Source organism: Acinonyx jubatus, chromosome B2 (assembly GCF_027475565.1).
Source record: "Acinonyx jubatus isolate Ajub_Pintada_27869175 chromosome B2, VMU_Ajub_asm_v1.0, whole genome shotgun sequence".
Lineage (NCBI taxonomy): Eukaryota > Metazoa > Chordata > Mammalia > Carnivora > Felidae > Acinonyx > Acinonyx jubatus.
In genome coordinates, this window is record NC_069385.1 from 106981060 (window position 1) to 107006379 (window position 25320).

Genomic DNA, 25320 nt, shown 5'->3' on the forward strand with positions numbered 1-25320 from the left:
GGCATTTTGTAAAGATGTGCACCGTTTTCATGTTTACGCTACTTAAGATGAAGGTTCTAATAAGTCATCGGCTATGTTCCTTTCAAGGGAAGTTTTATAACCGAGATGAATCACAACTGCAGAAGATCAAAGTTAAAAAACATCAATGATGCCATGGGGTACTTTTTAATCTTGTAATGAGTGATGATCATGTGCTCTTATGAAGTGAGTCCAACTGCCAGCGCCAGATGTGTATATTGAGAAAAGAAGTTGTTTGTGATGTGACAGCACCGGTTCAGCTGCCAGAGACAAAAAACATGGAAGGATGAAACCTTTCTGATTTTTGAGTGAAAAGCAAGTCCCAGCAGATGTGCTGATAAGCAGGGCCTCAGAGGGGGGCACCAGTGCCATCGCGTCTTGGGATGCTTCTTTGCTGCCAATTTTGTTTCTCATCCCTTCTGCAGCGCTGTCCCCAGGCAGCATGAATACCTGCTCAAGGCACCGTTTCTAACACTTATGAGTGTCATGTACAAAGGCGCAGAAATTAGTAAAACCGTCTGCAAGAAGAAAAAAAAAATAGCCCACGGGGGAGCAGAATCTAGATTCTAATCTATTTCCCGGAAGCATAGTATAAGCAAAACTCTACAGCAAACTTTTGACACTGAAGGGAATTTATGTAATAACAGCTAACACTTAACGGGCAGTAAATAGATGACAGTCACTGTGTTAGCATTTTACATACATTACATCATTTTACATCTCTGCAGCAACTGATGAGGAAAATACTGTTACTATTCTCACTCTAACAGATGAGGAAACTGAGGCAAACAGAGGTTAGGTGACTCACTTACCGCCACACAACTAGGAAGTGGTGGAGCTGGGATTTCAATCCAGACAGTCTGACACCAAAGCCCACACCCTTAATCACTGTGCTAGGCTGAATAAAGACCCAACCAGGTAACTCAGAATTTGTCCTTGTCCACATAGCTGATCTACCAAAAGGAGCCTTTTCAACATATACTCTGATCTCTGGAAGAAGGAGTAAAATTCCATTAACAGGAATAAATGCTATAAAATCCTCAGCTTCATCAAACCATTACAATAATAAACAGATGAATCCTATCTCTAGGACAATCTCTACTTAAATAATTATAATTTTGCGGGAGAGAAGGCTAAAACAATTGCATTGTCTTTTGCTCTCTCCGTGGGAAAGCCTTTTTCTGAGGCCCTAGTCTGGAAAGGGTTAACGATGTAAGTCATTTGGAAATCTAGAGTAAGGGTTGGCAAACAGCAACTTGTATGCCAAATCTGACCCACCACCTGTTCTTGTAAATAAAGATTTATTGAAACACAGCCACAACCACTCGCTTATGTATTGGCTAAGGCTGCTTTTAAGCTACAATGCCAGAGTTGAGTGCTTGTGGTAGGGAAAGATATGGCCCACAGAGCTGAAATTATTTACTATTTGACACTTCATAGAAAATGTTTGCCACCCCACATTCTAGCCTTTTTTTTCCATTTAACATTATATATGTACCAATCAATCAAAATCTTATTATAGTTGAAGAAAATGGAAAATCCTGTGCATTTTTCACACCTGGGAGTCTCAAATTTAAAGAATAATATTGAGGGGCGCCTGGGTGGCTCAGCTGGTTAAGCATCCAAATTCGGCTGAGGTCATATCTCACAGTTCGTGGGTTCAAGCCCCGTGTTGGGCTCTGTGCTGACTGCTCAGAGCCTGGAGCCTGCTTCAGAATCTCCCTCTCTCTCTGCCCCTCCCCTGCTCACACTCTCTCTCTCAAAAATAAATAAACATTAAAAAAAAAAAAAGAACAATATTGAGAAGAGTGCTATACAATGCCCAAGATCGCCAAGAGCAGAGCAGAAGGAAATAATACTGCACAGAGTCAAGGTTATGGGATTAAGATGTTACTGATACCATACCCATGCTTGTATCCAGGCACTGAGTTCGGCAAGCCACCTTGCATGATGTCAGAGAAATGACTTCACATTGTCACATAATTTCTGGTTTGTGAAAAATGTTACTCAGGCTAAGCTAGGGCAGTGGTCTGTCGCTCAAGAACTCTACCTGCCCACCCCCCAAGCACCATCGGCAGCACCCAAAGCCTAAACTCAGGTCACACATATACCATCTGCCCCCCTACTCTGAACCCTCCTTGCTTTCAGAGCACTTCTCGGCCTTTACAGGGCACAAGCCTACCAACTAATCACTTCTGCCAACAACCTCCTGGGAATGAGGGAATGGTATCCTCCCTTGAAAGAGAAGGGGCTTTCCCGAAGCTACCCTGCTTCCTCACCTTTTGTCACCCCTTTCAGAACAGGACAGCACCCACCCACCCTTCCCTGCTTCCTCCCCCAACCATCAACTTTTGAACATCAGCTCTGGAGTGTATGGACTCATACACAAACAGAGGCACGCAGACATACACACACATAACAGTGGTTTTTCCAAGAACTGAGAAAAGCTGCTGAGATCAGCAGGAAACATCTTTGAGAGATAAAGATTAGCAGTGCTGACTGTCAAAAGACTACTGTCCTGCTTTATGCATGACTGCAGTGGGTGTCCCTGCCTTTTGAGGAACTCAAGGGCTAATTAGATAACCTGTGTCTCCCATCACAAGGTGTCTTCCCCAATTTATGGCAGTCCAGAAAAGTCAGCCAAAGCACCAAACCAGACAAGACAGCCCCTGTCTTGGACCTTAGAACCAGAGATTAGGGGCTACTGGAGACAGGTGTGTGACAATCGCCCAATAGACCGTTCGCAAACCAAACAGAGCCAGCAGTGACCCGACCTTGTGAACTGAGAAGAAGCAATACACATGAAAGGAGGAGAAAGGAAAAACCTCAAAGACTGGCTTTTGAGGCAGGAAACCTCCCTACTTCAGACAAGCAGTCAGCCTTTGTGAGAAGAGACAGTGGCAAGAAGGACCGAAGGCACTGTCTGTTCCCACTCCTAAAAGACACGCTACTTGGGGAGAGGAAAACTTTACCAGCCCTTTTCTCTCAGTTTTAGGAAAAAAGAAGAAATGTCACTCTTACTGTCTAGACAGATGTATCATTATACAACAAATATTCTGCCAGCTGTACCTCCATCACAAACCAAATTAAACTCTCTAAACACAATAGCTAGGACTCCAATGTGCTCACTCATCAAAGGCAGAGTTCAATATGTTTCCATTGACGCAGAATTTTTCATGTTATATATATCAAATAATCTTTAATCTCTAAATATGTCTAAATGGTGCTGTACCAAGTTTGATCAAATCAGGTTTTTTGGGGGGGGCAGGGGGCAGAGAAAGCCTGTCTCAATTTAGATTTAGGAGGACAATGCATATTGATTGGCCCAAATGGATGATGGGCACTACCTTAAACAGACGCTGGATGAACCTTCTGGATGTCCAGACAGACAAATACACAAAGGCTGATTTAAACCGGGTTTGACTCTATCTGTTAAAAGAAACTATCTATAACAATTACCAGAACATGACCAAACAACAGTGTTGTAACAATCAAGCAAGTTATCATTTGCAAATAAATTCTTTGTAATTAAGCAGTGTGCTCTTTATAAAGGGAATTGAGTGGGCGAGCTAAAAAGTTAAGACACATTCTTAGACCATGGGAAACACACGCAAATGCTTTTTGACTAAGCTCAAGATTTTGCAGACTGTTGTTTTCTTCCTCAGCTCTCATGGGTCTGTTCTGCCCTGTCTATTGTGTGCAGTGGGGGAGCAGAATGCCTTAGCAAGGAGTTACAGTGACTGAATAATTGTCCACTCGTGTCCCCAAGCGGTGTAGGCCTTAGCGATTTTGTGGCAAAATCAAAAGTGTGATTTGATTTTCTACCAACTGTGAAGTTCGACTAACTGTCCCTCGTGAAAATACACACAGGTAAACACAGGTAGCAAACTCTGCAAAGAAACCATTTACGTAAAAGTAGCACTAACTTCCTTGGGATTAGTTCCTCCGGGGGGGGGGGGGGGGGGGGGAGGGGGAAGGGGGGGTCTCCACACATCCTGTTACCATCTCCAATAGGAAGGCAAGTACTTACTTCTGGGTTCCCGGGGTCCATCCACTGTAACTTTAATAGCTCTGTGATAGGTGGCTACTTGGGGAGGGTTTGTGAAGACAGTTATGGTCAAGGTGAAACTCTTGCCTGCAGATGTAAAGGGGAAAATCCATAGTGAATATAAAAAGACAGTACCGATGATAACAGAGCAGCATAGACGTCCAGAAATTGCGCGTCGGCATCTCTGAGGAGCTCATGAAACCAACACAGGGGTCAGGACTCCTTGTTCTAAATTAGAAAGCCTGGGACGGCCACTTTACACAGTGATCACACACATGGCGTGTGTGGGTCATCGCCTCCATCGCCGCGCTATACAAGAGGACTCCGGTTCCCAGAAAAGCTGCTCAGTGGCCACAGTTGCAATGAAAACAGAAACTCTGGTCCACTTGAGGAAGGTTCTCCTCCTTTCAGTTTTCTCCAACATCAGGAACACATCCAAACACAGACAATTTTAGACGTCTTTATTTAGGATTAGGTCATGACCCCATGAGAGAACAATAGTAAATCACTGTTGATTATGTTATTTACTTCACATGGCTTTAGCATTTCATTTGCTTAACTGCACTACAATAAGAAGATGAAAGAGGACGGTTCTTATGGGAATCATTTTAACAGGAGCCAGTGTCTCCTGTCCTGGCCTTAATGTGCCTGTGGTAGGATGATTTCATCATTACTGGAACAAAGTTTTTCTCCTCCCTGCCCACCCCCTTTCCCTAAACACCCATCCTTGCTGTTAAGTCTTGAAATAACTCCCTGACAGTGACTTATGTTTTGCTAAATGTATATGACATCTCCCAATATAAATACGAATTTTTGCTTTTAGCAGAGGGTGTGCTTCATTGAAATATTACATCTGATGTTTCAAATTAATGAGCTGAAGGTGATGAATGGGGGGTGGGGGGTTGGGAAAGACAGAAAAGTTTGGTAGCAGAATCGGATGTTTGCTTTCTCCAGAAGAAGATACCAGACTCTGCTACACAGACTCACTGACAGTTGTAATCAGTTAGATTTGCAACGGTTAGTCATGTCAGATAGTCAAAACTGCAAACTGTTACAAGACAGGAAAAGGTGGGCGTGAAACAGTGACTCAATAAAACCTTCAGCGATCTCAGGCCAGAGTATTCATTTGGCCTGCTCCTGTAACAGACCTTGAAACCGCTCATTTTGTTTTGTTTTTTGGTCAGAGACTGTTTTTCCCTCTACTGAAAGCTTGAGGGTATTAAATCAAAACACAAATCTTAAACAATATGTAGCAATGCAGAGTTTAATGCAATCTTTTCAAAGCTTAATATGGAACAGGTTATATGCAAGGCTTAATGTAGAACAGGTCTTTGGCTGTCAAATCTAGTGAATGGGTTTTCTTTTCAACCCAGACCATGTAAGTTCCTAAAATATGTTTAAGACACACATCGTTTGTTACTCCATATATATAGTTTTAAGTCTCTTTGGCTATGCTGTTCCATGGCCAATATAAAAAAAAAGGGGGGGGGAGGAAAAACAGAAGTGGGGGCGGAGGGAGGACAGCAAAAGATGAATATTGATTAGAAAACTATTAAATGCCAGCCTTTTTATCTCATTTAATTATCTATAAGATAATTATAATAATTACATTATCTCATTTTAATCGTATCCAGTTAGGTTCATCACCCCCATTTCACAAATGAGGAAACCAAAGCCCAGGGAGGCTTAGTAATTCAACCACACAACTAATAAGAAGAAAAAAATCAGGGTCTGAACCCAGGTCTTCCAGAGTTTAAAATCAGTGTTCGTCTTTGTCAGAGAACATCCTAAACAATTAATTCGATAATTTATTTCTACACATGTCCCAATAAGCTCTATAAGACCAAGAAACAGTAAATATAAATCCACTAATGTAGTATCTCAGCCAGGATGATGAAAGCATTAATTCTGTAAGTATCACTGATCTATCATATTTCATCCATTATAGATCGAATGTTACATGGGTTTAAGAAATGCAGTTGTCTGGGTAGGGACCAGAGGATTTATTATAAACATTCAGGCTAGCTGGAAGAAAAAGGCAGCTGGGAGTCTAAGCTAATTACAAAAAACTCAGAATCTATAGAATTGGAGATTAGAATGTTGACTAGGAAGCCACTGGATCCAGATCAAGACCTCAAAACAATGTAGAGATCTGGAGGAGTGAATGGGCTGTTTCCCTAGATTGAAAGTCAATTTATATTAAACCCTAGAAGATGACATCCTGGGTCGGATTAATGGTCCATGAGCCAGGACTGCAATCCTGCAAGGACAGTGCTTGGAAGGCAGTTGCCATCCATGTCGTGAATCTTAATAAATCAAGGATGTATAGGTCTCGATTGTCCTTAATGAGGGTAAGTAACTTGCTAGCAATACAGTCCGTGAATTTGTCAAAAACTGGTTCTGGGAATACTTCTATTTGAGACTTTCACATCTTACTTAGACTATTAAAAGTCATCGATGCTCCTCCCAAATTCAAACACCTCGCGTAAGAACAAAAGCCAATTATAAAATTCATTCTGTGAGTATGAAGCACCTAAATGTTCAACGCATTACCAATAAACATTTCTTTTTCAAAACAGGTGGGTTTGGGGGCAGGGGGGAGAAACAAGCATTTAAGTACGACTACAATCTGCTAAATCCAATCCTGAGGAACAAGATGTACTTTAACAACGGAAATAAAAATCAAGGAGGTCCCTTCTACCTCTTATTGCCCATTCAGAAGGAACATGAACATCATGTTCAAGAAACTTCCAGAAACTACCACCCAACGAAGCAACTGGTTGTTCACCTTAAAAGTAATAACCAATTTCCTAAATCAAATGTTTACAGGAGTATTCACGATTTACTTACATTTTCAGAAAATTTTTGAAAAAAGCTTTTACCAAATTCCACTGCTTGTCACTTTCCATAAGTGATAAAAAAAAAATTCAGGCTTCTGTTTAAAAAATGCAGGCTCCTAGTTAGGGAGCTAGCTCATGAGACAACTGAGCTACCACTCTTGGCTTCATCTAGGAACTACTTCCAAATTATTATGTCCTTAAGACATATTATTTTTTGAGATAAACATCGGACCTGTCATTGAAAGACAGTTCTAACCTAGCCTGAGAGGCTATGAGGAACAGTCAATAGGGGAAGACTTCAAGCAAGGATTCCATCTTAGATTGATAGAGTGCCCTGCTCTGCACAGTGCAGGTACTTACAAATGCTTGTAAACTGAAAGCAGCATGTTTGATAGGAAAGTGAAGAAGCACCCCAAGAAAACTTAAGGACTAAATATTTCTGTTTCAATAGCGAACACAGACTTCTGTTGAAAATATAAAGGAGAAAAAAAGAAAAGACAACTAAAAACCTTAAGCCACTCCTAACTTAATACAAGTGTCACTGATGCTCTACTGTTAATTCAAAGTACTTTCAAAAGTCAGCTGAGAACCCATAATGTCAAAGTCAGTAGTGAAGTGCCTCCCTTATAAATCTAAAAACTGTGTTTCGATTTCTGAGAATTTATATCTCTATCACTGAAAAGAAAAGAAAAAGTGTTAACATTCAAGAAACTTGCTGGTTGTCGTTTTTTAAGGCTACTCAAAAGAGAAATTTTAAATGGCTGGGGGGAAAAAAAATACAATGGTATTTTCATCTTCATCGTGATGATGATCCAGACTTCCTAACTGAGGAGGAATGCAGAAGTGTGAAAATCAAAGAGGAAGCCGGAAAGAGTTTTTTTAGAAAGCAGGTCAGGTACACAGGCAGGTTAAAGGGTTTCCTGCCACTGAAACACTGACCCTTTTTTTTTTTTTTTTCAAAGAATGGTATCCCTTATCAATGCTATCTTTTTTTCCTCTTCATTTTAGTTTGATATTACTGTTTCCTTTCACATAATGTTCATGCCATGATATAAAAATCTATTATTAGTGATAAATCAATTTTTCTTTCTCTCTCCACCCACTCCCCCCCCCCCCCAACCCCCAATCTAAGTCTCGAAGACAAGTCTGGACCAATTTCTCCATCCTGCCTCTGGCAACAGACTGTAGCATTTCAGATCCTCCACCAAGTCCCGGCTGCTTCAAAGGAAAAATCCTACTTTCTTCAGTTAAGATCATAAGAAATATAGGGGGAGGGGGTCAGCTCTGTTTGGACATAATTACACTTCATCAAAAGAAGCTTTCTTCATCTTCCATGCGTGAAAAGTCTGCAAGCAGTTAAGTCTGTCTTTTTTTTTTTTTTAAATATAAAAATTGCTATTTGGGAAACCAGCCAAAACTCAGAAAGCCAATATAGTAAAACAGTGCACACCCTTTGTTTCTCTTTGAAGTTTCTTAAATAAATATGTTGAGGGTTTACAAAGTACACTATCACTTTGCCATAGTTTCTACTCAAATTGATCAGAGAAAAGTCATGCAGCATCTATGTAATACAAACGTAAGGTAAATGGAAACACTAGCTTGAATCTGTAAGGTATAGTGTCCAGTCTTTTACATACAGAAATTCATTACTCTAATTAAAAACAAAATAAGGTTACATAAGAAGAAAGATGCAATTCAGACCATGCAGGTAAATCATCATGTTCAAATTGTTCTTGATTCCTACTAGAAAAAAGAGAAACTTTTATTGTACTGTGGACCTGTACCAGTTAACAGAAAAAAATAAAAATAAAAAAGAATATACACTTGACACCCAATCAGTCAACAGTGAGATAGGATGTGTCTTTTTTTCTTTTAATGAAAGTAAACTAAACCTGATGCAGCAGAGATAACCCCTTTAGTTTTGAGTCGACCAGAGGTTCTGAGCCTCATTTTATTTCAAACAACCTTTCAGTGACAGTATCTCATTAGCATGCATCATTTTTTTTTTAAGTTAAAAAGTACAGCTTCTTGGCCCTGTTCCTAGAAAGTGAACTAAAACTACTCATCGGAAACAGCCTTGCTTGAATTTCCCTTATCAAGTTTTTACAATGGTAATAATATGACATCTGATCCAAACTAAAGAGCAATTATCGGACATGGCTTAAAAATTGATGCTTCTTATTTCCTAATTCAAACCTGGGTAGAAGTCCTTCCATAGGTCGTTATAATTTATTTCACCTCAGTCCTAAAGTGGTCTATTTTCTCTCTTCGTATCGAAACACTTAAAATGGAAATATTAGATTCAGTAAATACATAAATGAACAGAATACTTCTCATGAAGGACTATTAAAATTCTCTCCACGGGAAAAATAAAAGGCAAAATGTTGGTCTCCTTAGAGACTATTTTCTAAAACATTAATCCCCCTATGAAACAGCTATGAGAATCCTAAAAGAAATTGTTTTCTATTTTATGATCTTTTTAAGGACTCCCAATATTTGAATATGGATGCGGCTGGGGGAGACCCTCAAATAATGTGGGAATTATTTAGTCTTAATCACTCGTGTGTCTGGGCAACTCTATACGGTCATTCTGGCATGCGTAACACATCATTCTGTACAGGCTTCTGTAAAAAACTATGATTTTTTTTAAATAGAATCTTATTACAAGAGTAAGTTAAATCATAGGGAGGTAACGTGATAGATAAGTGAAGAACATTAGGCCGGCTGTCCTTGCTACGACTTACAACAAAATTGATACTATCAGGAAATTGATCCATCGCATTCTTTTTTCTTTCTTCTCTGCCACTCAATTTATTCAGCCATTTGGCATCTCATAATTCAGAACTTAAACTTCCAACTGTTCTCTCCACCTAATGTGCTCATGCCCAGTGGAATTAGGGACCAGTTTTTCTGAAAACACTGTTTGAATTTTCAATATCATAAAACAAATGAAAAAGGCCTGAGTACTCAAAAACACACTCAACTTCATCTGGACATACTTAAATAAAACCTTCAGTAATTCTATTCAGCAGAAGAAGGTGCTGATTTGTATACACACTAGCCTACATTTCCTCAGAAGATCCTAATGTGTTTATTCCACTATCAATATTAAAAATCAGAGACCTACCTCTTCCACTCCGGCCCACAAATCTCAGATCGTTGAACCTCGCTACTTGGTTTTTCATAACAGCAGAGGCATTTCGGAGCTCGGCAGAATAATTTTCGTCGTTGCCCGCCATGACGGTAACCACAGTTCCATCTGGTACCTCTCCCAGGGCCACCACCTACATAAAACAGGAAACACAGCGGCAATAATGGCACATCAGAAAAGCTTCAAAACTGAGACTATATTCCCAGTGAAAATGATGTTGAGACTATATTCCCACTGTAAATGATGTGTCTTATCAGGATTTAGTGCTCCAGTCCAGTAATGGCAGACAGGAATGAAGCATCTGCATACGGGTCAGGATGCCACTTCAAACAGACCAACGTTTCAGGGTCCACCCATTTCAAAGGCAGCAAAAGTTTCCTTCATTTGTTGCTGGATTCTTCACAGAATACATGTACATTTTTATTAAATCCCCATGTTAGGTTGTCCATAGGAATTATGCCACAGAAGGAAGGCTGATGCCCCATCTGCAGATTGCATCGTACATATTAAGGCACCGCCTGTCTGCAGCCTGGAGCGCCCCGAGGTGTGGTCTCATCCAGATCACAGGCTAAAAAAAGAAAGTCTGGTCAGCTCTATGGGAGAAGACATTCGGATGAAATCTCAGAGTTCCCGGCTATATGGAAGCCTAAATATGGTGGGGTATCCAGCACTACGTTTCATCTCCTTACTTTGGGCTACATATTCAGCTGTTAATCACACTGCAAATAATTACTGAATGCCCACTCTGGGGTTAGATACAGACAAAGCCATCAAGAAACTTAAAGTCTAGGTGCAGAATAAAAGGTACGTAACGAGGACGAAAATGGTCGCTGACAAATGAGTGGTACAGATCCAAAATACACCCTTGGCCAAACTTGATTCTGTCTTGTCCCATCTGCCATTTTGGAATGACACAGATGCCTCCTTCACCTTCAACAGCTAACCTGCAACAGATGAACTCAGTCAAGGAAGGATCCAGACAATCGGTCTTTGAGGTCAATAAACATTTGCACTGCTCCAGGGCTAGGGATCACACTGGCAACCAAGGTCAGCTGACTCGCAAACGGGCGCCCCTGTTTAACAAGAAGCCTGGTAAGGGAATACCGCTGGGGGAGACAGGCTGCACAGGCTGCACTGTCACATAGACACACTATTCTTGATCCATTACCCACCCCCTGCCCCTCGATAATATCCTTTCTCTCCACTAACTTCCAGGATCCTACATTCAGATTATTTCCGCCTCTTCCTCATTCAGCTTCCAGATGCCCTTGTGGTTACTAGGCAATGGCTCCAGCTAAGGTGGCCCACCAGTCTCTGATAATAACACCCATGTGCACTCGCCTGTCTGGCAAATATCCCACTGACCCTTCTGCGCCTCGTGCTGGCCCTCTCCTTTGTCGAGATTTCCACAAGGCAAACCTAAGCATTTAATTCCATGCTCCCAATGCAATTTGTAAATACTCTCATTAAAGCAACTTTTTTATAGTGTGATAAAACAGACACCGTAACTACGCTTTAGGGCTGAGTTCTCCCCACCCATGACCCCCATCCCTGTTCTCCTCTCCTACACAGCCTCTATTCTGGCCAGGCAAACAACCAACCACGCAAGAAAGTTGTCAATATATATATATATATATATTTTTTGCCCTTGCTTTTCTCTTAGGCTGTTTCTCAATTCCATTCCCTCTTTAACACTTCATTATTCAGCTTAAAATCCTATAGCCTTCCCTCTAGAGCCCACTTCCACAGCACCCCGCTGCACTCAAATGATCCTCATTTCCATGTACATATATTAGTGATCTACCTAATCCTTGTGATATACTAGACCAAAGCGGTGAGACTCACTCCTAGGAAACCAGATTATACACTGGAAACTACATGAGGGAAGGGCCTTCATCAGTCTTGCTCACCACCAAATGCCCAGTGTCCAAACATTACCTGGCACATAGTAAGTGTTTGGTAAATTCTTTTGAAAGAAGCTGATGAAAGGGTTCCATGAAGGGCACCACCTCCCACAGCAAATAGTCTGTGAGGCTCCCAGCTAACACTCTAAGAGAGAGAACCAGTTAAAGGCTGAGTCAGCATCTCCCGGTAACAGCAACATGCTCTTGCAATCAAACTAGTTTTCTGACAACTTTTTCTGTCCTAGAGAAGAGGGAACTGCTGACTATCCTCCTGGTTACTCTGTTCAGTCTGAGAAATCTCCCAGGTCAGGGGCCAGTCCCTCGAGGACATGATTTCCTCCTTGCACCCTTGATCTAATGTCTCAAGGGGCTATGGAATAGAGGTAATGCTGAACTCCTACTGGACACAATATGCTTTTCAATTTTTTTGAATTCACAAGGCCAAAAATGTGAACATTTGAAGACACTGAAACAACTGATCATGTTTGGCCAGTATTCATCTGAAAGTTTGACATTTTTTACACTCAGCGTATCGCGTTTTAGCACCTGCTGTGTGGCTTTTGATGTCAAAGTAAATATGGAACCAGTAAGCATACTAACGAAGGCAGAAAGGTTTGTACTGCTCGGAAAAAAATGAATGCACCTAAAATCAAGAGGCCGCTCTTTTTTCTCACCTCTCTTATACATCTGCTATGATGTCACACAAATAATTTCATCTCCAGGAACCACAGTTTTCCAATATAAATTAGAAATAATATTTTCAAGTCTACATAATATAGAATATACTATATAAGTAGAGTGTAATTGTAATGATGTTCTTTTTGTAAAATGAGGAGGCTAACTTCAGTTCCAAGTCTGCTGTGTGCTAAACATGGGCTTTCACTTATAAGCATCCCGAAAGCATTCAATTGGACATGTAATTCTCTACTTCATGTCCTGAAACGTTTGTTTTGTGTGTTGTGTTTGGTTTTTTGTTTTTTGTTTTTTTGTTTTTGGTGTTGTTGAGAGATAGAAGATGGCTGCTGATGGGTTTCACTTCTGTCTGGCTAAATTTAAAAAAAAAGAAAGAAAGAAATCTGCCCCAATATAAAGATTTTCAAGAGTTCTGGGACATTATTATTTTACTGCATATTTTTAACATAATGGACTTTTTTTTACTTAGAAGAAAAGGAAAATTGATTCAATATGGAAAAATATGAAAGAAAAGATCCCTAAGAGTGAAATACACAAATCCACTTTTCTTTGCTTAAGCAAAATAATGACCACGTTCAATATTGGTATGTTTTATGTATTCCACTTAATAACAAAACAAAAAGGTAATCACAGATTGTGTGAGTCTTCTATGAGGCTTAGAACTTGGCCTAAAAATGAAATGCTCACAACAATGTGGTGACAACTTTTCCTGTTATGGCTGAACTCTGTTTTAATGGCTAAATATATTGGGGGTTTTTCTACGATTCACTCTACCAAATCTGATGCCTAATGTTTTTCTGAGGAAAGAAAAGAGGGAGGGAGTACTGTATTTGACTTTATATCAATCAGAAGTATAATTATATGTCAGAGGGTTTTAAAAAAAAAAGTAGATCTCTGAAGCTAAAAAGTTTCCCTTAGAGATTCTCAACTGTGTTTATCTAAAAGAAAACCAAAAGAATCAAGAAATTTTTACACATTTCATCTGTACCAAACCCAAGCAATGGAAAACATTTTAAGGGGTAGAGAGCAGTCAAAAATCGCTCTTTAACTGGTTAGGAGTAAGCACACATTAAAATTTGTTTCCATACTACCCGACACAAAAGATCCGTTCTGCAAAGAACAGTTTGTGATGAAATCTTGACAATTACATTTCTAGGTGTTTTTAAAATATAAAGTCTACAAATTCAAGAAACTTCAGGGAGAAGAGGGAAGTAATTTTGTGTCCTGACATTTTAGAACAGAGAAAAAAGTTCCTTTATTTAGCACACCTCACTATAACTAGCATTTAAACCATATGATACGAAGCTGGTACAAAATAAAGTAAAAGGATACTTAACTCTAGAAGCTACTGAAATTTTATATGAGACTCCTTATGACTAAATCTGTGAATTACCCTAAAAAAGCAGCAATAGAGAATTACCTCAGGCCCTTAAAATTGTTTTTGTGGTATTTTTGCATGGAAATTAAAATTGCCTATGACATTTCCATGGACAGAAGTCTAGTTTTAACCAATCAATTGCTCTTAACAGACCAATATCATTTGGCACATTGTACCTGCAGCAAAATTGAAATATAATTATTTTTCAAGATAAAGTCTGATCAAATCTTTCTTTGGAATCAAAAGCTGTAAGGGAGCAATTGCAAAATGGAAAACTTTAATTCTTATGGCAATTATTTAAAGATAACTTTAAACTAGTAAAACGTTTCACAAATGTTATAGTGAATATTTAGAATTTAACCTAGAATTCAGGAAAACCTGACTGAATTGTAGAGAAAAAATAAATGCAATATAAAATACCATTTCATAATTTAAAAAATATATGTCAAAGAAAAATTTGATGGAAATGATATCAGTACAAGCTAGGAATTTATGGGCCATGTTTCAAACTGGTTTAGATCATCTAACAATGAATGTTCTGGCATTTTGAAAGGAGACAAACAGCAATGCTAAAGGGGAGAAAATAATGAAAGATATCTTAACCATGCCTGTTTCCAAATAGAAGTTTCCTTAAAATTTTTTAAAAATGTATTTTCCTCCTAAAATTATTTGTTTCAATTACCTTTTATATATTCAGTCCTAAAATTTTAAACTTTAATTCATATTGCATCTAAAGGCAGAACACAAGAAATGCATCTGTCCTCACACAACTTGAAATCTCTCATAATTTACATAATTCTACTTAATAATGCATAGTTGACTTAACCACGTTTTAAAAGATTTAATAATCTGTTCTCCTTTGTTTAGGTATAATCACATTCATAAAGACACAAACAGAAAGCCTAATCATTACATACCTTAGGAAAATACAACTCCCTGATGTCAACTATTCATTAGTTGCATACTTGTTTTTGAAGAGAAAAATGGCCAACGAGGTTGAAAAAAATTATTTTCAAATAGAAATTGCTCCATCATTTTGAAACTCTACTTATGACAAATACCGAAAGGTTATCATTAAACATATAGAATTAACTATGAGCAATAGATCATATAACTAAAAATGTGTTTTCTTTCTTTAACCTTGCCAGAAAAACATATGATACTGGTAAGTATACAGCCCAGTGTTCCCTAACTTAAAACAGCACAATAGCCTTGCACCATTTTTAGTTTTAAAATATACATCTGGACTTAAAATTTCTGCATAGTGTTTCAGCTTGAAGCTATTTAAAGCAACTGAGTTATAAACCCTGAACACCAGGCTTCATGGTGGAAATGCTGACAGACCTCTGACTGTAAGGGTGCTACTGGATATAAGGCTGACATGTTCTCTCCACTATTTCTACCAGACCATTAGCTAATGAACTGAATTTGCAAGCTTTTTTTTTCTTTTTTTCTTTTTTTGGTCGCTAGAATTATCTAGGACAGAAAGGGCATGGGATCCTCTAATAGTATCCCTTAACTATTTTAAGCGTTCAGTGAGATACACCTGAAAGAAATGTTAAAAATATTTATTTCCATTTCCTTGACACCTGGAAGGACTGAACATTACAAAACTGCAGAACTTTGTTAAAAATATAATACGAATAAACAACTTTGCATATTTTAAAACATACTAGTTGTCTTTGCAGTTTTACATGCTGCATATAAACAAATCATTACGTATTCTTGCATAATCCCAAAACGAGATCAGATGAACGACACTAATATGTTACTTATGTCTTAATATAATACACTGTCAATATCATTTTGAAGCATCATTTTAAATTAACACATCAAAATACCATGTACTGAACTCATTTCTGATTCTCTATAGTGCTGAGTTCAGTGTCACAGATATAAAATATGGGCTCAATATATATATATTAATTGGAATACCAGATTTCTCAACAATTAAGTTCTGTATGTGTTTTTTAGGTATATTTACCTACCTACTATCTACCCAACAACACAATAACTTTGTACACAGCGCTAAATATGATAGCCAAATTGCGGTCACCACTTTTAAAACTGAGACTTCTTCATATTATTTCTTCATTGCAGATGTATTTGATTACGTTACAAGGGTGTGGAAAGTCTACTGATCTCAGGCTTTTATCTCAAAAGAAAGGTAAAGGGAGATCGTTTTTACTAACATTCAGATGAAAACAATAAAAAATGTCAAAATCTGGATGTTCCAAATCTCTACACATCTTTCTCAGCAGAGACAAAACTTGTATACTGAGTGGATCTCAGACATCACCCTCTGTCTAAATTTTGTTAAATACAGGTATGGAGGTTGGAGAACACAGCGAATTATGTCTTAAGTTAACTCAATTTATTTTTCAATCAATACGAATTAAAATATTCAATTTAATACGGTCATGTATAATCTATGGTTTTGCTTACAGGTCAGAACTAAAACTGCTCTGTAATTAACAATAGGATGATTAGTAGCAAAGAAAACAATTTATTTTCAAAATCATTTTTAAAGGGTGGTAATGAGAAAACCTAAAAATAACCAAAATATCTGAGAATAGCTCAAACGACACTGCATTCTGTCAAGTTCCATGCAAATTCATTGCGTTCTACCAAGACGATCATTTCTATCCAAAATACCAAGGCTCAAAATCAACTCAGGACCATAAATGTAGGAAAATAGTTCAAGACAGTTATACATTGAACATGTTTAGCAGAAAAAAACGGAATGCAGAATACCGTAACACCTAAACGGTATTTTTTAAAATGTAAGTACCTACCCATCTATTTTCATATATCTTGATTTTGAATGCCTGACGTGGCATTTAGGGACAAAATATCTACTTATTTGTACTTGCTGTTTTCATCCAGGTTTTTTGTTTGTGTTTTTAGGGGTTTGGCGGGGGGGGGGGGGCGGGGGGAGGTGGAAACAAATTTCCACTCTTCGCTTAAGGCGAATTAGAACATTCTGGGCCTGTGGACGATGAATGTCGTAAAAGACATCTCTTGTTATGGAAATTCGAATTTCTACAATTCACATACATTCTGAGCTTTTCATATTTCAAGGAGGAAAACATTAACCTACAAAATGGGTGGTTTATAAAGGGAGAAATGGAACGGTAAACACACACACACACAATTTCTTGAACCAACTGCAAAATGAAACTTGCCCCAGAATGCAACATCCCCTTTCCTTAACAATTCATTCTGATTTCTGTTCTGATGTAAGACCCATCTAGATAACCAGCTCTAATAGACCTGGACTCCTCTTCCTTTCCACCCCACCCACACACGGAATCTGAATTGGTGCGTGGGGCGGCGGCGGGAGGAGGGTGATCCACAACTGGGAACTGCCAGTGGCCTGTGGGAGTTTGGCCCCAGGGTGCACAGTGGCGGGGCTGGCACGATTCCTCACTACCCCCGGCCCCCCAGGCCTTGCTTACCCTGATCTCCACAGATCCCAAAACCCAGGGACCCAGGCCCACCTTCCCAAGTTCAGAGGCTAGACAGGGCCGGAAGCGTCTTCCTGGGAGTGCTCTCCTCCCTGTCTGGCTCACCGCCCCCTCCATCTCGGGCGTCCAGTCCCCCGAGTGTGGACTGCCCGGTTTCACCGTTTCCCCATCAACCCAGTGCGTGCCGGGCCCTGGGGGCTCCGCGTCTCCCCCTGGCGAAGGCCGTCCCGGGAAACCTAGACCGCCTCATGGAGAACCATCCGACTGCTGCGAGAGGCTTCGGACCCTGCACCCTCAACCTGCCTAGCCGCTGCCTGCCGCTCCGGCTGCAGACACCCGCCCTCCAACTAACGGGTCGGCGGGGCGGGCGGAGGAGGCCGCGGGCGCCCCGGGAGCGCTCTCAGGCCTCGGGGGTCGCTCCTCCGAGCCCTGGCCACCCGCCGGAGCCTCCCACGACCTTTCAGAAACAGAAGGGCCCTTTGAGATTTAGGTCCTTTAAAAGTACCAGTAAGAGAAATCCGCAAACTTTCACCTCCGTTTTCCAAGCGAGCGAGCCAAAGGCATTTCACGGGTTTCCCTCATCCCTCCCAGGTGGGGCGAGGCGGGGAGCTGGGTCCAGACTCCCAGAGGCGGCCCGAGCCCCCGCCCCCTCCATTGGCCTCCTCCCCGCACTCGAGGGTCCTGCGCGCGGGACTCCGGGGCTCTCCCGCCTCGGGGCGCGCGGCGACCCTGGCGGCCCCGCCTTCCTCCCGGTAACGGGAACTGGCGCGGGTCTGCGAGCCGAGCAAACGCCCCCGTCCTGCCTCCCCCTCACTCGCTCCCAGAGTCCCTAGGTTCGCCAGGGACCCTCTTGGACACCGGTCATGCGGCCCACGCGCTGCAGCCGGCACCCGGCGCCCCGCCCCGGACGCGAACGCCCGGCGCCGGCACCCCACGAACACTGGCCCACGAGTCCGGGAGGGGCCGCGGCAGCTGAGGCTCACGCGGGTTAGAGAAGGGGGCGCCAAGCCGGGCGGAGGGGCGTCCGGCTGGGACAGGACAGGGTAGTGGCGCGCGGGACCTCGGGGAAGGCGGCGCGGGCAGCCCGCGGTGTCGGGAGGGTGGGCTACCCAGCGCGGGGGACTCGGGAGTCCCGTGGGAGGAGGCCGGGGCTCCTCACCCCTGGGGAATGGGGGCGGGGTGGAATAAGCCGGGGTGGCGGCGCCAAGAGTGGGCACCTGGGGGCTCCTACGAGGAGGGGAGACGGCTCAGAGGAGTAGGTTAGAACGAGGGGTAATGAAAGGATAAGGGGGTCAAGGGCCAAGGTGGTGGCTGCCGGCACAGGTGGGTGAGGGAAGGATCTGAGCGGGGTCATGCGCCCGGAGCCCGCCGAGGGATCCGGAGGAGGAGAGCCAGTCGGGGGTCTCTCGGGTCAGAGCCACCAAGGTAGGAGGACTCAGAGGCTGTCCGGGCCCCGGGACCCGCGGGTATGGGGACGCCGGCCGGCAGGTCCCGCGGCGCTCGGCCGGGGGCGGGGGGTGGCCGCAGCTTACCTTGAAGGCCACGGGCAGGGTCTTGTTGCATCGCCAGTGCGAGGGCAGCACAGAGCACAGGAAGTTGGGGCTGTCGGTGCGGACGAGCTCGGCCGGGTGGTCAGCGATGATCTCCACCATGGTGCGGTTGTCGTGCGGCGGCCGCAACCGGGGCACGGCGGCCGCCGCTGCCGCCGCCGCCGCCGCCGCCGCCGCCTCCTGCTGCTGTTGCTGCTGCTGCTGCTGCTGCTGTTGCTGCTGCTGCTGCTGCTGCTGCTGTTGTTGCGCAGCCACCACCGGGCTCACGTCGCTCATCTTGCCGGGCTGCAGGCTGCTGGAGGGAGGGCTGAAGCGCCGGCTGGTGCTCGGATCTACGGGAATACGCATCACAACAGCCACAAGTTAGCGAAGTGGCCGGGGGAGGGGGAGGAGGGTGGAAATGAGGGGCGAGGAGGAGGAAATTGGGGGGGTGGAGGCGAGACGGGGGGAAAGGGGATGGAGGTGATGGGGCCGAGGAGGTGAGAAATCAAGTTCGATGAAGCCGACTGCCGGGAGGAGTCTGACGGAGGCCAGCGGTGGCGATGCAGAGCAGTCGGGTTGGCGGGTTGGGAGACCCGGGAGGTGCAGATCTTGCCGGAGCTTTTGGAACGCCCGCGGTGGCAGCTGAGAACGGGCGCGGGGATGTGTGTGGCCTGGGGAGGCAGGGGGCTTCAGTTTGCAGCGTGGAGTGGGGTCCCTTGGGGCACCGCGTCCTGGGTGCGCTGGCGCCCCCTCCCAGGTCGAGTCCAGCGGTGGAACGGAGTGGATTCAGTAGTCCAGCCCCGGGGCAAGCATAGCCGCGCGCTCCCCGCCACCGCCGCGCCGCGCGCGCAGCTACCCAGCTGCAGGCGTCCGCGCCGCCGCCGCCGCCCGCCCGCCCTCCCGCGCTGCTGCCGCCGCCGCCGCCGCCTCCTCCGCGGCGGCCTCCGCTCCCCCCGCGCCGGCCGCACGCTCAGATTCCTCCCGCGGCGGCTGCCACCCCGGCTCCCCGGCTCGTCTCCTTCCTTTCCTTTTTCCTCTTCTGGCCTTCTTACGGCCACCTCCTTGCATCCATCCACTCGCTCCTGCTATTTGCAAAGCTCCCCTGACCCTCGCTCGTCGAGGTGCCAGGAGGTAAGTCGCGGGCAGCGGATCTCGGGGCAACGGATCTCGAGCCTGCGAATCGCAGCCGCTGCCGCCGCCCGCCGGCGAAGAGCAGGAGCCCCCGAACGCAGCGCGCAGCTTCCGAAGCCGGAGAGGCGGCCCTGGTCGAGGGGAATCTCGCCTGATCGCGTCCTCTAGCTTCTCCCCCGACCCAGGACCAGGAACCCCCTCTTGGTCGCACGAAGTTGAAGCGGAGACGCCAGAGCGGCCGGCTGAACTGACTGTCGTTATTTTTCGTTGTAACTTCAGGAGAGGAGGAAGGAAAATTCTTGAGCGTCTGTGCTGACTTCTCGGCACTCTTCACCCTTCCCCCACCCCGCCCCCCCACCTCTGCCGGAGCGGCTCCCAGGGAAAAAATGATTTTGCAGGGTTTGGGTGCCTTTTAGTCTTAAGTGACACAGAAAATTGGGGTGGAGGGGACACTTGTCAAATAGTTTTTAGAAACTCAAGTGCGTGGCTGGACACTTTTTCCTTCTATATTCAAACTTGTCGTTCCTAGAGAACAAGGATGAGGTTTATTTTTAACGACTGGAAAACTGTCAGTTGGATGATTAAAATAAGTTGCAAAAAACCTTGCTGGGGAAAAACCCCAGCAGTTTTCCGTAAATTGCAATTTTTTATTAAGTCTATTCTGCATCTAAAACTAAGACTAACGCCTTAACTTTCTTCCCCACCACTCCCGGGGGGGGGGGCAAAAGATAAAAATACAAAATAAAATATCCAAAATGCTTCATTGGCTATTTATTTATGTATTTATTTCCCAATGTGGGTTAAAAAAGCGACTTTGGATCCCCCAAAAAGTTGCGGTCGAGAGGATGAAGGAGCACGGAAAAAAAGCGGCAGTTTTACCTAAAATGTGGTTTTTGGAGGCTGGGATTTCTAATGATTAGGTTTTTGTGGTTTATATAGACACGACTCTGGCTAAGGCGATCATTACGCTGATGAGAGTCAGAAGCACGTGGGTGTCTCCGACCAGCCTCAAACTCGGAACCTTCAAAACAAATAAAACAATGTGCGGCGCCCGCGGAAGCCGGGAAATCCGCTTGAGGCTCTTGCACCCCCAAAAAGGGGACAGAGGGCCATTTCCCCTCCTGGTTGTGTATTGCTACGTTCCTTGCTTACTGTCAAACTCCTTTAAACCTCCCAAAGCCTGAAAACGTGTTTGCAAAAACAGTCCTAGTTGCCAAAGTTTCAAAGATTCGTAACAGGGTAGCTGACGCCACAATAAGTGATTTTATAAAATAAATGAAAAATGATAACGCTTCCCCCTCTTGAGTATTAAGGAAGAAAGACGGTTGAGTCATCACTCTTCCCCCCCCCCCCCATCTGATTTAAAACAATTCACGTGCCCATTAATTGACGTTTTTACTGCTCACTCAGCGCAAACGCCTGTGTCACCCTGGGAGCGACCTGCCACGACCCTCCCTCCCGGTTTTTAAAGCCTTGCGTCCACTTGCTGAGCGGGAGCACGGGGTCTGCGCCTTTGAAGGGGCCTGGCAGGGCTTCGAGGGCGCGTGGGCACTCAAGAGGGGACCTGGTGCCCATCACGGACTGTGGAGCCCAGTTCAAGAGCAAAGGGAACGTGGAGGGCTATCGTAATGTGTCTGGGACACGAGCATTGCCCTTTAAAGAGATGCGCCGGCGATAGAGGGGCCTCCAACAGCTGGAGCGGAGGTGGGGTGCTCGAGGTGATCGGTTAGGCGTGGGCCCTCCCGGGGGTAAGGACGGGGTTCAGGGGACGCTGCTCTTCCCTTCCTCTCCGGGGCTGCATTGTTACCTTCTCTTCCTCCATTCACTATTCCACGCCTCCCTCGTGCGCGGTTTTCTCTCCACGTTCCCGCCTCTCCCCCAAATCTCCCCCACAGACGCGAGCCTCCTCGCCGCGCCCCTCCCGCCTCCTCGGCCATCCCACGGCCCGGTGACACATTCTGCATCACCCGCGATGACACCCCCTCCCTGACCGACTCCTCGCCCCCGGCCTGCAAGCCCTCCGGGCCCCACCCCCAGCGCGGAGAGGGTTCGAGATAACCCACTTCTTGCGCTGAACTGGACGCGCAGCGAGGAACTGAGCGGTCTCTTGCGCGTGCGATGTTTAATTATCTTTTCCGTCACAGGGGAGAGCTCTAACCCCGGGCACCGCAGCGCCGCGTGCGCGCACAAGGTCCAGTCTTCCCCAGCAGCTAGCGGCCGTTACCCCTCCGAAAAGAGAGAGACCAGAGTACGTCCATTACTCTCCTCTACCTTGCACACCCACTCACGTACACTCGGACACACACTGTCGCACAGGCACACACTGACACTCGTCGGTACACAGGCGCGCGCGCGCCCGGGCTTGCTAGCTTTATTTTCGTTTGGTTTGATTTGGTTTGGTTGCCCTCTAGCAGGAAGGTTTTATTTGGGGCATGTTGTACCACTGTCTTAATAGAGATGTCTGACTTTGGTTTTGAGGGGAAAAGTTACAGCAACTGTATTATTTCCGTAGTCAAAGGGAGGTACAAATTCATTAACTACCATGATAGGTGATATGCAGCCTTCTCTGGGGCTGTCCTCCTCCCGGAAATCCATGGAGTAGGGAACTCCCAGAACATTTGAAGACGCTAAGCCGGTATTTCAAATAGAGGCGACTAGATGGGCTTTTTGTAAAAAAGACTCTAGGGCAGTTTGAATTTAAGTAATCATGTTGGGGAATTTTCCTCTCTTTCTCCATCTCTGTTCATTCCTTTCTTTGTTTTACTTGGTGGGTAGTAAAATATGGAGGCCTCAGTGGTCGGGTACCCTGACTGGGGATTTTAAGGGCAATTTAATCAATGGTGAATTATTTATTTTAATTAATCATGTCTGGTAATTTAGCTTTATAGCCTTCCTTGGGCATCTTCCCTCCATTTCACATTTCAGCGGAACTAATATAAGCAGCCCTTGGAAGTTACCAGTCTTGGATCCCTTAAAATATCCTACAGTTATTTATAATGTGGAAATGAAATTTTCCACCGAATACCCTAACATCGTTTCAGGTATCTGGCACAGCAGATTTTCAGTCTCCTTTCAAAAATATCCTCTTGCTGAACATTCACACTTTCAGCTGGAACTGACTGAGCCTGGAACTCATGATGTCTTGGCTCAGAGCATGATACTTAAAGGAAGAAAACATTTTTACAGACCCCTAAACCGAACCTCTCTTGGTAATAGCAGGCCCATAGGAAAACCATGAAATTTTTCTTATGTGTGTTTTCTGCTATAGTTCACATGATCTCACTCTTGGGTTTAGATTTTCTTCTCCTCCAAAATATTCAGAGCAGGTTACTCACTAGATTCCTATTCCTATTCAGAAATATTCATGTTTTCCGTTGTATGTTATGGCATACAAAAGAACATACTTTTTTTTTTTCTGAAAATGTGGATACTCCAGAAGACACAGGCACCTTTTTCCCCTTCATCTCCTTCAGTATTTAATGTAACTCTTTAGTAACAACACCTGCAAGTTCTGACTTTTCAGTCTCAATGAGATGTGAAACAGTCAACTCATTTATCTGGTCAAAGAACTGAACTCTCCACACCAGGAACAGAGCCCATGTTCCCTACAGTCAGGCTTCATCTTATAACCCTTATGCATTATTTTAAATATACTTTTTCTTGATGAAAAGTAAAAAAAGTCATTGCAAGATCTTCAAATGGTTTTCAATGGACCATCTAATAAAGTGGGACAACCTTTCAGACATACAATAGAAAACCATGGACATATTGTTGATCCATAAAGTTTTGAATGTGTCATATGGGAAAACTTTGTAAACAGAAGCATCATTAGAGAGCTTTCCTCTGGATTGTGATTGAGTGAAAGCTACCCAGCCCTTAAAAAACAGCCCTGCGCTAGACTCGGAATTGTCTTACTGTATACTACAGCCTGTAGGCCAAATCTGGCCTGACACCTATTTTTGTATAACCCACAAGTTATGAATGATTTTTGCATTGACAAATAGTTGGGGGGAAAATACAAGAATAACATTATGTGAAAATGATATGAAGTTCAAATGTCAGTGCCCACAAATAAAGTTGCATTGGAACCCAGCTAGATTCATCTGCTTTTGTATCTGTCTGTAGCTGCTTTCACCTAAAACAGCAGAATTATGTAGCTGCGGCAAAGATTGTATGGCCTGCAAAACCTAAAATATTTAATATCTACTTTTTTTGCAGAAGACGTTCACCAATCCTAAAATAAAAGGGCTGCAGCACCCTGGTGGAATTGGACAGAGGAAAGGAGTACGTATTAAAGAATGTATATGCAGTATGTATGAGGTCTGGATTAGATTTTTTTCAAGTGAAAAAGGTTTTCTTTAACTTATTCTTTTCTGTACAAAATGTTCATCAATTAGGCTAATTTTTTTCCACTTAAGAATTTTGCATGTGGCAAAACAGAGAGAAAAGAATGAGGAGTTAGTGCTTTTCCATGAGCTCTTTAAGAACCATTGTCTTACACATGTCTGTAAATCGGTATCTTCCATTGCCCTTCAGAGCAGATGAGAAACTGCACAGATGAGAAAAGAGTAAAGGAACCTCCATGTAATGTGAACATGAAAAAATTAGTGAAGACTTTAAGAGGCTTAGTCCATCTGTTTTACAGATGATTACACAAGAAACATAAACGAGCTTACCAAGAATTTTCTGGTATATAATATTTTCACAAGTCCTACATAGACTTTTAAGACAGTTAGCTTAATAATTTAAGTGATCCCAAAGCTTTCTGACATATTTTTCCATTTTAATTTTTTATAGTGAAATGCTATATGATCTGTTTTAAGCTCACTCAATTTTTTCCCTTTGTCAGTGGACCTATAATAACTCGCATGCCTGTAACAACAGTCGAAATGTTTGTAGTGGAGGGCTTAGCATCAGCAATCTTCCCGTGTTGTTCTAGTTAGCATTCCCACGGGCCCTTTTGGGGCATTTATAAGAGAGTACGGCATTGGCATAAAAAGGCTGACCCTTGCCACATGATCTTCCAGAACCACATTTATGGAGCACCTGTCTAATTGCTTTTCAGGAATGTCATTGACTAAAGTAGCATGTATTGTATCTGATTACAATACCAACCCACAAAACAACACCCTATTCACTGGAAGAGACCAACATAATT

The 25320-nt window shown here is 43.5% G+C and overlaps 1 protein-coding gene across 11 annotated transcripts in view; it reads right to left on the reverse strand.

The window, feature by feature from the left end:
* The window catches only part of RUNX2 (RUNX family transcription factor 2), a 325283-nt gene that overhangs the window by 212302 nt on the left and 87661 nt on the right, over positions 1-25320 (reverse strand). For 9 of the 11 annotated variants that reach the window (XM_053222726.1, XM_053222723.1, XM_053222724.1 and 6 more), the window contains 3 exons: positions 19032-19381; positions 10034-10190; positions 4049-4153 (listed from right to left, as the gene is read on the reverse strand). In XM_053222726.1, coding sequence (XP_053078701.1) covers positions 4049-4153; positions 10034-10190; positions 19032-19381 — 612 coding nt within the window. Of the gene's footprint in view, positions 1-4048; positions 4154-10033; positions 10191-19031; positions 19870-25320 lie in introns of those variants that run through there. The other 2 variants (XM_053222730.1, XM_053222729.1) reach the window with 1 other exon arrangement.